General features: G+C 38.2%; 1 protein-coding gene across 4 annotated transcripts in view; it reads right to left on the bottom strand.

Annotated features, from left to right (window-relative positions):
• SORCS2 (sortilin related VPS10 domain containing receptor 2) overlaps window positions 1–19,348 on the bottom strand; it is a 579,339-nt gene that overhangs the window by 76,235 nt on the left and 483,756 nt on the right. For all 4 annotated transcript variants that reach the window (XM_055725044.1, XM_055725032.1, XM_055725036.1 and 1 more), the window contains exons 9-11: window positions 11,665–11,844; window positions 6,202–6,348; window positions 4,725–4,827 (exon numbers count right to left, since the gene is read on the bottom strand). In XM_055725044.1, the coding sequence (XP_055581019.1) occupies window positions 4,725–4,827; window positions 6,202–6,348; window positions 11,665–11,844 (430 nt within the window). The remainder of the gene's footprint in view (window positions 1–4,724; window positions 4,828–6,201; window positions 6,349–11,664; window positions 11,845–19,348) is intronic.

Below are 19,348 nucleotides of genomic sequence, written 5' to 3' on the forward strand. Positions count from 1 at the left end.
TTTGGCAGGTTCCTACTGGGTCATTCAAATATGGGAGATTACTTTCCTTTAAAATTTACTATTAATGTACATGTTTTAAGTGCTACTTATCACTGCATTTACCCATATTTTTATACGTGATTTTAGACTGCTTACTGCAAGAAGAAATAATCCCCATATGCAACACTTTGATAATTCTCCTAATATGGAAAATCTTTTCCAGACACTTAAATTTAGCATACAGGCAGACACCTACTCCAACGAGAGATGTGCCTTGCCTAGATTACAGGTAATACAGTTGTAACATCCCTTCAGTCAATGCACAATAAGCTAAAATCTCATGGCTAGTAAACCTGTAGCCACAAACATTCAGCCAATTTGAGTTTAAATGTTCCAGATAAGACCTTTTTTGCCTGGCAAGCTAATGATGTGTTCGGCTGAGGGAGTGATTCACACCATCAGAATGGGGGAACATGCTGACATGAGAAAAATCCAAGTGAACTGCCCGATCACTCCAAAACGTACTGAATCATCTTCCCGTTCCCTCATGCTTCTTATAGTGGCATCCTGGTATGCTACTTTGGTGAAAAATGACAGAAAGTTATCACAATGTATTTCAGCCTGATATGACAAAAAGTAAACTGAAGTTTTCTAGCACTTCCTCAATTCAAATGAATGCGCAGAATTTACTGCTTGCTTGATTTGCCATCTGGATTGGAAACTAAGCAGACAATTACTGTAAACTAGCACCTGGAAAATCTATACTTCTCTAAACATTTTTCATAGAAAAGTCCTTTGCAAGTTTATAGTAAAAATTTACACATCAATTGACACACATTTCATAGCCGATGCTGAGAAACAGAAGCTGTTGCCAAGATTAAAATGCACGAAAATCAAATGTAAATGCAAAATCCTATTACATTTTTTAAAGGGAGCAAAGCAGTTATTTAAAAGAACACTTTAATATGCAGCTATAAAATTCAGTATTTTGTCTGTAAAATTTATATATATACATAAGCTAAAATATGTATTCCTCTGAACTATTTATGCAACTTTAATAAAGCAGAATTTTTATTTGTAAATATGAGTTTAAAAAGATGCAATTTCAACATCGTACTGAATTTTCCCCAAGTGCCCTAGACATTAATGCTGTTCACCATTCAATTATTTTTTAGATTAAAACAATATGCAGTGGTCTCTGTGGTCTGATTTTCAAGGATAGTTTTGATACTCTGCTTAAGTCACAGGTCAGGTTTATTTGGTTTGCTGGCAAGGTTTTGGTAGTGGGGTCTACAGGGGTGTCTGCTGTGAGGAGCTGCCAGAAGCTCCCCCCATGCCCGATGGAGCCAACGCCAGCCGGCTCCAGGATGGACCCGCCGCTGGGCAAGGCCGAGCCCATCAGCGACGGTGGTAGCAGCAGGGGGACAAAGTATTTCAGAAGTGGGGAAGAACTCTACACAACAGCAACTGCAGCCAGAGAGAGGAGTGAGCAGGTGTACGAGCAGCAGCCCCGCAGATAGCTGGGTCAAATCACGGCGTGGCCAGCTGTGCCCTCAGCCCATGGAGCCCGCGGGGAGCAGGGACCCACCGGCCGCCCGGGGAGGGCCCCAGGCCGGGGCAGGGGGTGCCCAAGGAGGCTGCGCCCCCGGGGGCGCCCAGGCTGGGGCAGGGGCAGCGTGTGGGGACCCTCCCCCTGGGGGGAAGGGGCGGCAGGGGCAGCTGTGAGGGACTGACCCCAGCCCCATTCCCGGTCCCCTGCGCTGCTCGGGGGGAGAGGGAGAGACATCGGGAGTGAGGCTGAGCCCGGGAACACGAGAAGGGTGGGGGAAGGTGGTTAAAGATTTGGGTTTTATTTTCTCATTATCCTACTCTGATTTTGATAGGTAATGAATTAAACTAATTTCCCCAAGTCGGGTCGGTTTTGCCCCTGTCGGTACTGGCTGAGTGACCCCCCTGCCCTTATCTCGACCCACGGGCCTTTCGTTACATTTCCTCCCCCCTGCCCAGCTGAGGAGGGCCCTGACACAGCCGCTCTGGTGGGCACCTGGCGCCCAGCCACAGTCAACCCACCACATTAGTTTTTCCATAACCACAAGTTTCTGTACTGTATAAGCTTCCTATAAAGTAGCCAAATTCCATGTCAAAGGGAATTTTGTTCTTTTTTTAAACTTTTTGATTGACAGTCTTATTGAGAGGATGAACTTCATGGCTGTTTTCTAATTTCAAGTTCCTATCCACTTGTTAACATCATTTGTTTCTAACCCCATGGTTACGCATTCAGGAAAAAAAATCATGTTATTTATTGTCTTTTATTTTTCTCAGCTAATGAGCTTCCTTTTGTAAATATTCTCTACTTTCATCAACTTCCAAGTAGTCCTTCTTAGCATCTGCTCACTAGTCCTGAAAACTGATGAGCAGAACTTTACACATTTTTATTAATAAGGTTACTGTACAGTATTTTGCCAGAGTATTAGTATTTTCCTCTATCTGTTGGCAATTATTTACCTACTTCACCTTCAGAATACATTTCCCTATTTCACAGCACAAGGCATTGATAGTTCCCAGACACAGTGTGATCAACTGACATTCACAGATCTGTATCATCTTCAGTCATTTCCAGAACATATGCTCTCCCTAAATCTAACAGTAAAATCCCAACAGTGTGTGATATGGCCCAAATAATCTGATTTCTGTATGTGCTAAGAACCTAGTACTTCTGTTGATTTGCATAAGATTATCCGTTTCAAGGATCAGGCTAGATCAAATTCAAGTTCATTGTATGTAAAGTATTTCTGATAAGAAATGTAAGTTTACAAGACTATCAGGTTCACCAGATAAGTAAGACTGTAACATGTGCACTGAATCCAGATGACCTGAACATCAAATAATATTAATGCAAGTCAAAAATCAAGTTGTTTTTTGGCAAGGTGATGCAGTTGCTCTTTAGGATTTTTAAGACTCCAAAATTAGTCCCTTGGCTCTGTTTGCAACTACATGACCTTCTACCAGAGAAAGGACATACTGCACTTACTCTTGGGCAAATTTTTCCCACTTCCATACCATCCCTCCCAGCTTTTTAGCCAGCTGCTATGAGCAAGGGTGCATTCCAACCATTCCCACTACAATGTAGGTTGCTCCCAATCAATGCAGATTCATACTAGTTCAGTTCTTAATGATATCTGGATGTCACTAAAAACACTCCTTTCTCACACTGAGGAAAGCCATTGACATGTTTACCTACCTGCCATGGTAAGACAAGGTCACAGTGATAAAATCCTCCTGCATTCCAGGAAGGTATTAAGGGCAAAATACTCTTCTCTAACATGCCATTCCTAATATTGTCTCAGAACATTGCACTTAAACAACCTCCACAAAACCTAACCAAAAGAAAAGAACCCAATGTCTCAACGGATATCGATTTACCACATCAGATTATAATGCAAGGACTAAGAAAAATTAAATAAAACTAATGGACTAATTGACTAAACCCCGGTGCTTAATTTGCTACTACAAGGCATTCAGGTACAATAGATTGAGGCTAAAAATAAGAACCTACATTAGAATAGCGGTACCTTTATGCAAAAAGAAGGTCCATGAGACAGAAGTTATTTTTTGACATATTGGAATTACTAACATGTGAATTAAATACCTATAAAGATGTATCTACAAGGGCACTGTACAAATTTTTAGTTTCGTTTGTGTCAATAAAAACATAGCAGCAATTCACCACATAGATCTGCCTCCAGTAAAATACTTTAAACTCTGTTTACACTAGGGGGAATCTGCGGTTATATTGAAGTAATGGCAGCTATTATTCTCTTTAAACACCAAACATGTTCACCATATTATTCTCAGGAAATTTTCAATTTAGTAAGCTGTTTTTAAGAGGTTAGTGTAAACTAAGGCAGAAACTATTATTGATCGAAACCAGTCACACTTTTACAAAAAGAGAAGCAGTACAGGTGTGTTTTTCACCTAAACATATCCATAATATAAGAATAAACTAATTCCATTTAAAAAAGGTTTTAGAACAGTTATTAGAACAGCAATTTTTACACAACCCCCCCAAAAATTAAATAAAATGAATAGATTAATCACAAGGACACAAAATAAAACAGCCATGTGAATATGTTTCTTGATGAGTAGTCAACACTGCAATGGAATTGGTTTCATTAAATGCCACTTCATAATACCATGGCTCCATTTGTATGTTATAATGGAGAAGTCACATCCAGCATTGTTCCCAACACAGAGACAGATTTGCCTCTTTCACTTTATCTCTCTTTAGGAAGGAAGGAATTAATAAAAATTACAAGACAAATTATCTGTATCTAAGCTTAAAGAACAAAGGCTTGGTCACTGTTTACATCAGTTTATTGGATTTGCTGGGCTATTCATGATGGTGGAAGCCCTACGTCCCACTTCAAGAGAAAAAGAATGCGGGACAAGTCCTTCAGACACCATCACTCCTCCACACCACACCAACGGGTAAGGAGGTACTACACAGCACAGATAAGCATAGTGAATCCAGGTGACTGTTACAAATCGGTCATAGAAGACAGCTCTGGGACAACAATTATTTTTTATTAAATTGTTGGATCAAGAGATCACATAAAGGATTATTCTGCAGAGAAAGTCTTATTTTGCCGATGATTGTAGTATGGTATTGTTATAAACCAGAAGACTAGATATACAAAGAAATGCTGTCACATTTCAGGTCTTAAAACATAATGTCATGCACTCACCTGCCCCCATTATGAGCCCTGGTGCAGTGTCCTTCGTGTGGACTGTTCCTGACACATAGGGATTATCTGCCCAGCGGAGATGAAGGTGAAGGTAGCAATCAGGCTTGTGAGGGAAGAAGAAGACAACAGCAGGTTTATAAAGTAACTGGTAACAGTTATGCTCCTACAATAATGAAATCCCAGCCAAAGCAGCTTCAGCAATGCATGTCCTCATAGAGAAAAAGAATGGCTGTTGCCCATGGAGCCAAATTCCTGTCAGAAATATCAACCTTAGCTTTCAAGAACAATCCCTGGTCATATCTGTGTAGTGTGTCACTGTCTCAACAAAAAGATTTCCAAACTCAAAGAAGTCAGGATAAAATTATTGTATAAAACACCTTTCTGACATAATAATTGCTTAAAAATGCCAACAGCAACAGCAACAAGTAAGGCGTGTTTGTTCGTCCCAGGTAATTGGTAAAATGATGATTAGAAAAAAACTGTTTGTATTGAAATTCCTTTTTTAGAAAAAAGTGTTATGAAAAATAGGATAATGACTTTTGGACATCTCTCCTTGCTAAGCAACTTACTGCTTCTTGCTCTTTGTGCAGTGGCACTCAAAGGTCACATTGCTCACAGCAACCTGGCCAGGAGCTTTACCAGGAGCAGGCTGCCAGCACCACCTGGTTGCTGCTGCCACTGCAGTCTTTCCACTCATCTCAGAGAGCTCTGGATCAGGCCCTGCAGGCTTGAAACACATAGCACAGTCTTGAATTCTTCAAAAGGGAGTGAGCAGCTTCAGCCCTCCGCTTCTGTTACGTAGAGAGGGATCAAGGCTCTGGCAGTGGCAGGACTAAAAGTATTTATTTCACCCAACAACGCAGAGCATGGAGTCCCCGGGAGCAGAGTCAGTGAGAAAAAGACAAGATTTTTGGTACAGCCTCAAAAATAACACAATATTATGCATAGCTGGCACATCTAAACAAACCAAAATAACATTATCTTACAAAAAGAAAGGACTATTTCATGCAGTGTGGTGTTTATTTTCAAGCAACTGTCAATAGTTCCCTTTAACAGGGAACCAAGGCTCATCTTGATTTAAGATGAAACACAAATATGAAAGACAGAAACAGAAAAGGTATTGGTAAGCTCTATTTGACTGATGATGTGTCCCTTATATCCAGATACAAATGACTGTTGACGTGATTATTCTGAACTGCATTGTGTGGTTGATACACAAGAAAAAATGTCCTCTTTGTGTCAAAGTGATCTAAAATACAAAAGCGGTGCAACAGAGAGTCCTGACTACTCACTCTGCAAGATGACTGGACTAACAGCTTGTGAAACCACAGCTCATGCAGTGCAAGTAGATTTGCCTACTAATCTGGCTGGAAAACTCAGCACAAAGCTCTTGGGCTCTTGGAACTACTGCACATCCAACCATACAAATAAATCTTGTGTACTTCAGAGAAAAGACAGGCTAAAAACAGCCACTTACAGGTTTGCAGTTTGTCGGTTTACCATTCATATCAATGTCTGGAGGGTTTAGAAAATCCCAGTCACGGCCTTTGTTGTAGGTTATCAGAGTTGTAACTTTCCCATCAATTTTCTGGTTGGCCAAAAAGACTCCTTTTACACCTCTGACCTGAAGCATGCAGGAAAGAGGGTTAATGAAAAGCACATACACATTTTTTTCAACAAGGATTATCCCTGATTAGCTGCTCTTTTTTGGCTCTGAACTGTGTATCTCGGGTAGTTCTTCCACTAGGAAAGTGAATAATACACCTTAAAAAAAAAAAAAAAAAAAAAAAAAAAAAGGCAGAAGGATAAGGGTAAAGTGAGAAAGGGGAAAGGGGAGGACAATTACTAACTGATTTGTAATTCTAAGTGTATTTTAAAAGGATATCCAGTTCTGTCAATGTCAGAAGGCTAATCAAATTACATGTAGTTTATACAGCAAAATAAAAAAAATTACAGTGGCATAGCCTTAGTGTACACTACTATTAAAATTACAGCTCTTCATTTTTTTAAAAATATGGATGTCTTTAAAGTGTTATTCTGCAAATGATGTAATCAGTTTGTGACAGCAACCTGACTTTTATACTGGTCATGTGACCCACATCATACAAATAGTACACAAATAATAACAAAATACAATATAATATCCTTTAAAATAACACTGATTTAGGGAGAACAATTGCCTTTTGTAGAAAATAAATGCAGATAGATAATTGGGGGAAGAAACAGTGAAGGCTGAATCAACCTATCAAGCCTCTGAAATGCTTCCATACTCAGTCTACCTCCACACAATTAGCCTCCCTTCACCTGTTTAACCTCTGGGGAAAAAGGAAAAAAAAAAAATTAGAGACTCTCTCTCCTCTTGGGCAACTTTAGTAATTTTATTTCAAAATAACCTGTGTTAGAGAATTATTACAACTCAGAGTGTCAACATTAACAAGGAAAACTTTTAGAAGCAATATGATTGCAATTGCACCTTATTATGTTTAGTTCTAGTCCTAACTTTCATGTTAGGTGTTATTATTCCACCCAATGGCATGAGATAAATCTGAAGGTCTCTTTAAGAGTGCTCCTGTTTCCCTTGCGATTATTTATGAGGCTTCTTGAATTTTTGAAAAAGTCTTGACAATGTATATCAACTCATATACCATTTCCAGCATAGTACAGCTCTCTAATCTGCTAATGTGCTGACATTTAACAAAACTGAAGCATTCATTACAACTAAATGCACAAGATAGCCAGCTCTTTGCATAATCAGGAATATTTGCCTCTTGCTGATATGAATAATTCCTGGACTTACTATTTATTTTGTATTTGAATTACTTACTGTTTCCTTCCCACCCCCCCACCCCCCGCCAACTACCAGTTATCAACTCCCATTGACATTCGTTTAACAAAAATCTGCATTTAAGGTGAAGAGAAGGCACCCCTTCCAGCAGACTACAGATTTGATACCTATTGTTTATAAATATACGCCTTTTTTCTAAGGAATTCACCCAAATCTACAGAATAGGAATGTTCTGCTGGTTATGGTAAGAGCCTAGAACTTGAAAATATATTTGTTTAGATAACTGCATTCTGTATAGACATTTTAACACTCCACTATCTCATGAGCTTCTTCTTAAACCCCATATGTGTGGTTACTTACTTATCCAGGATGCTGGATGCCCAGATTCACCTCCAAGTCAAACATAATATAAAAAGTCAACTATTTTGCAATGCAGGTGAGAAAACGAAGGGCAGGGAAGAGATGAGGAACCTGCTTTCTTTACTTTCAAAGCACTTTCATCTTGCTGGGGCTTTATTACATATTCTACCTCCTAGAGATGGCACAGGCATGAATATGACTGAAAAGCCTGCACGTTCAAAATTTACATGGGAAGGCAGACTTGAGGTTCAATTTCTGTGCCTGTCTTTCTTCCAGTGAACATATTATTAAATATTTAAACAACTATCATATCAGGGACTACAACTGAGCTTTCCCTCTTAATTTGTGGATGGCAAACAGTGCTGCTTCATGAATATTTTTGTTTCCTCTCTCTTTTTTCTCTCATTCTTGTTTAATTAATATTTAATCATTCAGCGGGAGTCAGGCTACAATTTTTATCCATTCCCAGTCCGAACTCTAACCTGACAAAATGCTAGAGTAACTTCTCCTTTCTAGAATATGGGGCATACATGTTTGAATCTATCAGACACAAAAAGGTTGTGATAAAAATTATTCCAGTGTGTCAGTTAACTTCTCTTACTGCTGCTCTAACAGATACAAGATGACCAGCACTCCAGCAGCTGTGTTTTGAACGAAAGGCATAAACCCTGCTTGAAATAAGTTTCAGGCATCTGTCTTCTGAACAAGTTCAGAAGTATGATGTTAGGAGTGGTGCATTACCCTAAAAAATAATAAGTAATATAAAATTATGGTGTGTAAAAAAATGACACCTTTAAATCCCCCCACCCCTTCTGTATAATTTTCTATTTTTTTTTTGTCCTGTGACCTATGTAAATATGCATCTGACTCTTTCTTTCTGTAAATTCTGTTAATCCTGTACGTCAAATCTACCTTCTGGATTTCAACTGTGATGCTGAGGCACCCAATTTCTTCTGAACTTTCTACTCCTTGACTCAGTTCCCTAATCTAATATTGGCAGATTAATATCTTTCTACCAAGAAGGGAAGACTCATTTTAATAATAAGGTGCTATGGAAAAGAAGACATTTCAACATTGTGGAGTGTTCAGTTACTCTGATGAACAGTCCCAAGATAGACAAACACATGGAAAATCAGAAGTATCTTTCCTTTGATTTTCTTTGGATTTCTGGATTAGTTCTTAGAGCACCTATTTTCCAAAACAGTTCAGGGGTTAGTTGTTCCCCAGGACTCTTAGAAAAGCACATTGTAACTTATAAATCCATGTTCTAAACAGGTTTTCTCCTATGACTATGTATTCTGTGACACATTAATTTGCTGCATTGTTACATTCCCAATTTTAAGGCCAAACAATATGCTAAACTTATTGGTGGCAAGAAGTGCTCTTCACATGGCACCACAGTGTTTATTAGCAGCAGTTACTGATATACAAAAAATATTGTTATAGAATACAAGTTTGTGATTAAAATTTAAATATATATGATTTGTTGTTTGGGAAAAAAAGCATGAAGAATGTATGGTGCAACTTGTGTAGCTCTTATTTATAAGAGCAGCCACAACAAGATCCATCCATTTTGCAAATATGCCTATCTCATATTTGTGACTGGTTCACACTGGCAGCACTTGATACAATTTCAAGGACATGCTCCTTTTGGACAGTCAGTTCATAATTCACCTTTCTTTTTCTTTCCTTCTTTGAGCAATAATTTGGGAATTGCTCCCCTTTCACACACACAGCATGAAAAAAAAACCACAGTGCAAATAAAGATAAAACATATAAAAGATAATGAATGCAGACAGGTAGAAACTCATAAAAGATTTTATAGCAGATGTACAAGCAAAAGATGAAGTGAGGTCAAGCAGAAGATAACAAAGATGAAAAGTGCAAATTTTAAGGAGAACTATGCACTGGTGGAAAAAGAAATTGTCAAGCATTGAGGCTGCCTCTGTTGCACTGAGGATTTCTCTTCTCAGCATGGGATATTTGCATTAAAATGCCCAGAGACAAAAGCCAGACAAGACAAAAAAAATGTCCATCCTCAAGGACATGTTATATTTAATAGTTATTTTGTACTGTGTAAATAACCCATACATCGTTTGTACATATGAGTACTTGATCACATTCTAGTTAAGATGATGAACACTAATTATTTATCATACAAAGTATCTGGAAGCTGTAGCGTTTCTTATTGTAAGCAAGCAAGAGTGTTCTCCTATAACGCAACTCTATTCCAAAAAACAGCTCTAAAAAATTAAACTGTATGGCTCCATGTGTATTGCCTTTCAATTACTCTATCATATGCACATTTTATTTAAAATGCAACCCTACAAATTAATCCAGCACACACAATAATCTAGGATCTCTCTCTCTCTCTCTCACGCACATTATCAAATATGCCCTCAGTAACCTTGTGAAATTCTGAAATCATTACTGAAACTGAATTAACTAAATAACTTTTGTAGAGAAAAGGACAGCCAGGGGTGGAATTTCTGTACAACATGTCTGAAATTATGCACTACAGGTGACACAGGGAGTAGAGATTACACCTGACTCCCTTTTAGCTTTGCATCCTGCACAAGTGACCAGGAGCAAAGAGCTGCAAATTAATGCTCCCAATACATCACCCTGTGGGAATGTGGCTACACACAATGTATAGCTTCACTCATTAGGAAGCCTCGTTTCTACAAACATAGAGACTATAAAATAATAATTGGTAATGATAGACATTTTTGTTTTACTACAGCCATTTGGAAAGAAAAAGCTAAACAAAGATGGAGGATATAAGGGGGGAAAAAACTGCTATCGTTTTCCCCCATTGAGAGTCTATTTATAGCCATTATAACAGCTCTGTAAATGTACAACTTGTATCCAGAATTACTACAAACCTTTTCCAAAGAAGTCTGGTGCACTCGACGATATTTTTTTTTATTATTATTTTTAAAAAAAAACTAACACCAGGCAGATGAGAGTGCAACAGTGGCCAAACAGGGTCAGACCAGAGGTCCCTTAGTTTAATATTCTGGTAATAGCCAGTCCTACGTGCTACAAGAAAGAACAGAACCAGAGCAAACAGACACCTTATTACATTTAAATGTCTTCATCAATGGGAACAGAATTGATAACAGTTTGTGCTACTCTTCCAAAAGACCATATTCTTGTATTTTATTTTGCCAAGTGCACTGGTGTTAAAATCCAAGATAAGATTTGTTTACAGGACAGTTTGTCTCTTAGAAAATAGTGTTGGCACAAAATACCTCCTGAAAGCAAGTGGATTTGCTGTCCAATATCTAATTTTGTTGGTTCCTTACTTGTCAGAGCTAACACAACCCAGGGCAAGGCTTGCAGGATTACTGTTTAAGACCCTACTGTCTAAAAGATGTCCTGCTCTAAGTCAGGAGGTGTATCACTGAGTCACCTAGAAGAAAAAAGCTGTATGTAGGCGGCTGCATAACTTCTTACTTCAATAATAAATTGTGCTGCCAACTTTGTTTTTCAATATCTTAAAAAAAAACCCTCAGCCAGATTTGGTTTTGCAGTTCCATGGAACACCATAACAAGAATCCAGTTCTTAGAGTGCACAGTACATTAGCAGGGCAAGAAGAAAACATGTAAGTAGTAATGGTGAACTATCAATAAGAACAAAACCCTCGTCTTTTTATGTTAAAGATAAATGTGAAAATATATTAATGTAAAATTAATTATGTTCATAATAATAATTAAAAAACCACAAACAAACAACCAAACAAAGAAACAACTCCACACAGACTACACACACTGGAAGAGATAAAGACCTACCTCCAGAATATCTATCAGGACGTTCTCTTCTGGCTGCTTCGTGCTCCGGACATTCTCCAGCAGGATAGAGTAGTAAACACCTTGTGGGTCAGACTGGTACAGGTTGTACGTGTCTGTCTGGTACCACTCCTGGACAGCTACAAACACCTGGTTTTCATCTGTACTGATTATCTGTAAATCCTGTAGAAAAACAAAATACAAAATTTTCCAATAATTTCTATTTTACATTCAGTAAGTTAGCTAGGACAGTTTAATAGCTGGGAGGGGGGAATGCATCTGAAAGTTCATTAACAGCAATCTCTCAAAATAATACTAATCAACATGCTGTATCCCACTGCTCTAAGGGGGTGCTAGTGCCTTTTGGCTACAGATTATCAGACTGCAAACCAGTTTAGTGAAGACCAAAATCATGACTGTGCAAAAGCTGTGATCTGCCTTGACTTCTATGGGAAATGACTTTTTGAAAAGAAGGGGAAAATAAGTAAAAGAAAAAAATAGGAAATGGTTTTCCAAGATCTGGATAAGATCAACGAAACACTGACAAAACTTAAGTAATGAAAAAACAAAGGTAATCTGAAAAATAATCCCCAGGTACCTAGGGAATTAAGAAACACTTTGTTCAGGTAACACAGCACAAAGAGTATTAGATATCATTGACAGCAGTTACACAAAGGACATAGTACACATCATGCACACAGCTCATATAAATTATAGTACATAACGCTAATTTATCTATCTATGTAGGCATATCCGCTTAAATATTCAACAGTAATAACATGGAAGTCCACATTCTGCATTCATTTGTCAAGAATTTCAGGCATGGATATTGCAACAGCTTGCTGTCAGTTTTCTCCACTTCTTCACTCCAGACTTTTCAGACAAAAAATGCACAGCTAGGGAAAACAATGTGATTGTAATATTAAACAGAAGAAACAAATCAGGAAGAGAAACAAATCAGGAAGTAGCAACACTGAACTAAGCTTAGAAAACAGAAAGGAAAAAAAAAAAAAAAGAAGGACATGAGTTTGCAATAGGGCATCATAAAGGCAGATGTTGGGACAAGTTATGAAATGACATCTAGTCACGGAAACTGAAGACTTGTAAACTCTTTATGACCTTGGTACTTAACTGGGATAATGTATCCAGTTCTGGTCACCTTATTACTGGAAAAAAATATGGCAATGGAGTGAATATTAAATAAAGATACCTAAATGTCAAGATAATATGAATTTGGGGAAAATTGGCTTTAAAAAAAAATAACAAAATATCAAGAAAACAACTTCATAGAGCTCTAATAAAAAAATAAAATTCTGTAAAAATCCAGTTGAGACTGAAGAAAATGTGAGTAACAGAGAAACACTGAATGCTTGACAAAGTATGGCAGTCACACTTTAGGCAACATGCATTATGTGATTAAGGTATTTAGATTAAAAGAGACATGAATATAAATAAAATAATACAATTGAAAGATTTTGTTATATGAACAAAAGATGCTTTTTAAATAACTAGTCATTTCATTAAATTTAAAGTATTTTTACATATGTGACACACCTCAACACAAAAGAACTTGTTTCCTATCAGTGATTCCTCAATGATATTTTCAAAGATGTTCATGTTGAACTATTTACTGAAGTAGATTTTTGTTTAGAATCCCATGAATAGTTCTCTTTCTTATTGTACTCAAAAATTACTCAGAAGCAGATTGTCTGGCACAAATGCCAGAAAAACACAGCAACTGATCCCAACAGCTTCTTTAAAGAGACTTTTAAATGTACACCATGCTTCACTTCCTGCCTTACACCAGGGCAATGTGAGGCAGGGTAGCCCACATTACAATTCCAATACTAAATTCACCTCTTCTCTTCTTTTGCAGTGTAAGAAAAGCTCCCTTGATTATCCAATAAGTAAGGATGGAAGTGAAGCAGAGAGTCAAAAGAAGGAATAAATAAATTATTCTTTTTCTCATGTGAAAACCTCAAGAAAATCCTTCCTCTCCTGTGATGCCAGGAGCTTTCAGCAAAGTTATAATCTATATTATTATAATAAAACATTCAAACAATGCCGCAAACAACTGCAAAATTCCAGTGAATATAGGCAAGGCAGTTTCCTTGCCCCAGGTGCTGGTGGAGTGGTAAAGGTTGCACAGGTGGCCTGTGGTGGCAGAGGTGAGAACTGGGAAGATGGGTACAGTTGTGGTTCTTGTATTTCAGGGTCAGGTAGGAGCTGCTGAGCCAGCAGAAGCAACACATAAAGAACCAAAACGTGGTGCAGGACAGGAGGATACATTTCAGGCAGACTGGAGGAATGAGGTGGAAGAAAGAGGGGTTGGACTGCAGAATTTTACTGCAACAAAAGAGAGTTTACTTTTGTCTTGGCAGTGATTGTTACCAAGAAAGAGGTTTGTACACTCAGACTGCTGGATGCCAAGGGTTTGTTTTTGGTTTTTTGGGTTTTTGGGGTTTTTTTTGAGTCAAGAACCTAACAGATCCTGGTTTTAGCAAGTGAAACTGCCCTTCTGCTGCCCTGAACTTTGTTCCTTTCACTCAGAATTTACACCTTCAGATTTCCAGTTTGGCTTTACCACTATTTTCCTTTCACAGTGATTTCTTTTCCCTCAGGAAACAAACCAGTCCTTCAGTTATACTACCTTGCAATAATCCTGCACAAGACTTTCTGCCCAGACAGTCATGATCTAATGGTCTGGGAAAATTAATAGGCAAAGTAAGGAAAACTGCAATTTCATGCCCAATTTTTAAATTTTTCTTTCAAAATCCTGGATGACCACAGACTGCTGAAAACCTAGCTAATTCTGGATGACCAGACTAGCTGAAACAAAGCTAAACTGTCATGTCACTTTTGTACTATTCCTATCCTGGAAAGGTGAAACTTTAAAGAGGAAGAAGAAATTGACTGACAAATACAGAGGCTGGGTCTTTACTGTGTAAATCCAGACCTTCAGCCCAGCTACGCACTGCTCAACAGATGACAAGCACGTGAAGATGCGATGTCAGCAAATATTGCTAGGCAGAATTTACTGTCACTAAAGAGTTAACTAGTAGGGACATCTGAGAAAGAATACATATCTTGATGGAGGTAATGCAAGTTTTTATTGCTTTATCTAATTCATGGCCACAGATACTACCTTAGGCTGTAATCTCAGCACATCCTATAAGGAAAGCATTTATTCTTTGATGATTTCATGCTTGGATTACTGCAATTGCCTTCTTGCTGGATCTCCTGCTTTCTCTCTCCACATTCTGCAGGCAACTCAAAGTCCCACTGTTCATCTAATTTTTTTCTGTAATTATGCCATTCACACATGATTTATTCAAAATCATTTACAAAGATCTCTTTGCTGATAGAAGAGATCTTCAGGCTTTGGAATATTCCTTACTGTCACTACTCAGATTTTTGTTTGTCTCCATGCTTTTTAATATACATTCAGTATTTGAGCTGTTGTGCTTTACTTTCATTTCCATGCCCAAATGAGAAGGTCCATGCACTTTCAGGTGTCCCAAGGCAGAATCTTTTTCCAGATTTGCTGTAGCAACCTTGTTGCTTCCTCTGTGGCATGCCCATTCCTCCATGGACATTCTTTCCCTCATCTCCGATACTTCACTTTTGCTCTGTCCAGTCCGCCATGTCTGCTCTGTCCCATGTCTTGCTGATACAAGCATACATGCTTTCACCATTTTTCTTTTTCCTTTGTTTTTCTAAAGCTTACCAAGGCAAATTGTATCAGCAACAGACTGTGGTTCCCCATTACCAGTATTCTGCATTTACTTTATCTCATCTTCTTAGGTTGTAAGCTTTTGTACAGTTCTGAGATGCTACTAGCTGTATTGTTCAAAATTCCTTATGTAACCTCTAAACCCCCATGAGATGTTGCTGCTCTGTTTCCCAAGGTGCTCCTTGTGCACTATATTCTGTGAATTCCTTTGTCACAACTTTCCCTTCATCCTCCTCTTTACTGGGTACTGTTACACCACACTAGGTACAGATGTCTGTATGTTCATCACTAAAAAATCTGTGAAAGTGCTCATAGATCCAAGACAGTGGACCAACTCAGGGTCAGGGATAGATCTACCTTATCGATGCAACCAAAGAAGCCTGCAAAGTGCTCTAAAATCTACTATGCAATCAAGTCCACAAAGTCATTTCCCTATGGGTGGATGAGAGCAGACAGAAAACAGCCTTCAAATAATGTAAACAGCCACCCAAGGAAAACAGAATAAAATGTCTTCTAAGTCTACTTGGAATTAAATACTGCGTATAAAATGCAGCTATGGAGATTTAGGATAGACATCAGAATATCTTTCTATAGTAGTGCCTGTTTATACACACTGAGGATAAAATGCTTAGGGAGGGAAAGTAATCTTCATCCTTGGGAGTTGATAAGAGCAGTTAGACAAATATCTGTCAGGACTGGTTTAGGCAGATGACCATGCTTTGGAAAAGGACCTCCCAAGATCTTTTCCATGTTTGTTGTGTAGAATCCTGTGAAAATAGGTGAAAATAAAAACACACCTTATTGAGATTATTTGAAATGTTACACATACAAATAGAAATACCATTAAAGAGACAGGATTTTTTTTCTTTGGGGGAGGGGGGGTGGTTTTGGGTTGGGGTTGTTTTTTGGTGTGTTTTTTTTTTGAGGGGGGCAGGATTTATTTTGTTTTGGTTTTGTGTTGGTTTTTTTTTAATTCAAGAGCTATAAATTCTTAACTATGCTAAAGAAACCAAAAAAAACCTAGACAAATAAGTATTTTAACTTGATCATGACATTAGAATTAAAGGCAGCTCGAAATCTGTTGAATTGGAGTTACTTTTCTACAAAAATGCTAAATGAATCCTGAACGTGATCAAAGCCTGTGTATTAAAACCTGGTATGATTAAACAAGGCATCCAGTGACAGGTCATACCACTCCTGCTCTCTCAGGGACTTGTAAACTGCTGTTTGTACCTTAGATCAGCAGCAGAGACCATAATTGTTCAAATAAACACAAAGAGGGTTTCAAAGTGATACTAGAAATAATTAGACATGTATAAAAGGCCAAATTGTGCCAAAAGATGAGCACCACTTCAGAGAAACTTCCTATCGCATGGACAGACATGGTCTGTTAAACAAAATAAATGAGTCTGAGGGTGTGCACGTGACACTGAAAGAACTGTGCCTGTTCAGCCATGACATGGAGAACAAGCACCCAAGAACTCTTCCAGCAAGTACAGAGTAATGATCAAATGTTACTTCTTAAAAACATCGACACCACTTGAGAATTATTTCTTTACTTTTAACTTAGTTCACTAACACGATCAGTCAGATTTTCCCCAACTGATCTGCTTTTAATGCAGTTGCGTCTGTTTTCACAGAAGGCTGAACTAACACCAAATCAAAAATAAATCAGTCAAGAAGTCCAAAAGCATTATATTAGAAGAGTTGGGGTTTTGGGGAGCAGAGGATAGGAGTGTGGAAAGAAAGATTTTTAGAGGAGGAAGGGAAGAAAAATGCTTTGTTTTCATTGTATACAGTCCCATAGCATCTACATTTAGCAACTCATCAGCCTATAAATCTGCTAATACTTTATAGAAATTTATATTCAAGAAATGCTCAGTATGGCTTACTATACTAACTGTGATAAGAAACCCTATGACACAAATAAACACAATTGCACCCTGAAGACAGAAGGACATAAAAGATGACAAGAATTGTACTGCAAGCCAGTGCTCCTTTGTGTAGTAAAATGTGCTGATGACATAGGAAATATCATTAAGTGAAAACACTGTAGGCAAGGTTCAGCATAACCAGCATAATAGTACACGGGCAGGGCTGTTGTGCTTTAGTCAGTAAGGCAAACAAAGTATAATATCAAGATTCTGGGTTTTGAAATCTTACAATTTTCAGTCTAATGTCAGAATTTTTCCCCTTTGCAATCTTTTAATGTTGTGGTTGGGCAATACATTAGCCTGAAGCAAGTGAAAAATTAAACAGAGAACGAGGAGAAGTAAATTATTAGAAACGCAACAGATGTAAACACTCAAGACTGCATAGCCTCAGCCTTGACCTCCAGATGCACCACATTTATACCCCTGTAATCTCTTAAGAACAATGAAGGTGACTGGATGGAACATATCCCAAAGATAATCTTCCTAATCTTCCTTGCCTGGCCGAGTAAAACAGTGCAAAGAGGGAAATCAATAACAAGTTACACTGTGAAGAAAAGAACAATTCCTTGTATCCACCTATCTGTATGATCAGGGAGCCAGACTGCTGCTACAGCTCAGGTCCATTGGCTATTGCCGTGATACTGCCCAGGAAAAGAATACTTCTGCATCAAATGCCACTGCTACCCGCATTTCTGTTTTGCCCCCCTTTATTCTCTGTTCAACAGCCATTCCAACGGACTTTCAGAAGAATGGATAAGTAGTCCTGCTGCAGCTGAAAACTGCTCTTCTGCCTGGCACAGAGGAGCAACCACAGCCAAAGCCTCCCAGGGTGGCAGATGGCAGAGGTGGTGAAAGGGACTAGCCCAGTGAAGAAACAGTTCTTGGGAGACTAAGAGTCTTGGTAAATGAGCTCTTAGAGCCTCAATACTTCATAATTCAACCGTCATGCAGCCACAGCCTCAAGAGAACATTGCTGACAAAGGAGCTGCAGGAATCTTTCCTGCCATTTCTGTTGTTAATGATGGACCCATTTAAGGAATCCTTGAAAAAGTTGTGGTAAGAGGGAGCTTGGTAGAGAAGGGAATATATGCTTCAAAAGATTGATGGCTATTTAGGGAGAAAGAGTAAAACTGCCCCAAATATTTTACTCCTCACAGTGTTATATCTATTGTTGAATGATACAGGGTTGTTTGAAAGAAAACTTGTGGTTAAAACAGTGATGCATATCTCAGAGTGAGGCAAGGAAGAGGTGGGCCTGTTTCGAGACCCTCAGAAGGGCACTAGGTGATAATCAAATAAAAAGAATATATAGAGTTGATAAAAGGCGTGTATAGGAGAGTCAGATTACCATGTATACATTAAAGGCTTATTTTTAAGGTAATGTGATATTTTTCTTCTTTTATTTTTGTTTATTTTTTTCCCTGTACCCTTTTGTATCTTGGTTACCTGAAAATTTTTATGTTATTGCCTATTTCAAAGATTGAAAAGACATACAGAGATCAAAATAGATGAAACAAGCTTTTTCCACACCAGATCTTTTCAGAAATAAACTTTCTGAATTGCAGTAGCATATAACAGATAATAAAGATCTCACATTATTAAGATTTTGTATCGTTCATGAACAAATGTAGAATCAATGAATGTCTTGTATCAGTTCATAAAAGGAGATCGTTATCAATGCAGTTTGTTTACCAGAGGTGGAAAGGGGACTCAGAATAAATGAATGATTCCAAATTGCAACAGTAAAACTACTGTGATTTGTAGCAGACTTTTTGGTTTGGTCAGCAATTTTGCTAATTTTTTTGCTTAAACTCTCATAATGAACTAGTTCCTTTATTTTAGTCACATTAGAGCATGACTCCAAATGCTGAATAAGGACCAGACCTCAACGTACTCCTCCTTCTCCACACCACACTTCTCTAGAAAAGGGCAAACAGAACTGCAAGAACTTTTGTGTAATACAAGTGTGATGATCCTTTGGATGGGGCTGCAGCCTGTGCCCCTGGGCAGACCTGCTCTC

This window comes from Falco cherrug, chromosome 1, assembly GCF_023634085.1.
Source record: "Falco cherrug isolate bFalChe1 chromosome 1, bFalChe1.pri, whole genome shotgun sequence".
NCBI classification, from domain to species: domain Eukaryota; kingdom Metazoa; phylum Chordata; class Aves; order Falconiformes; family Falconidae; genus Falco; species Falco cherrug.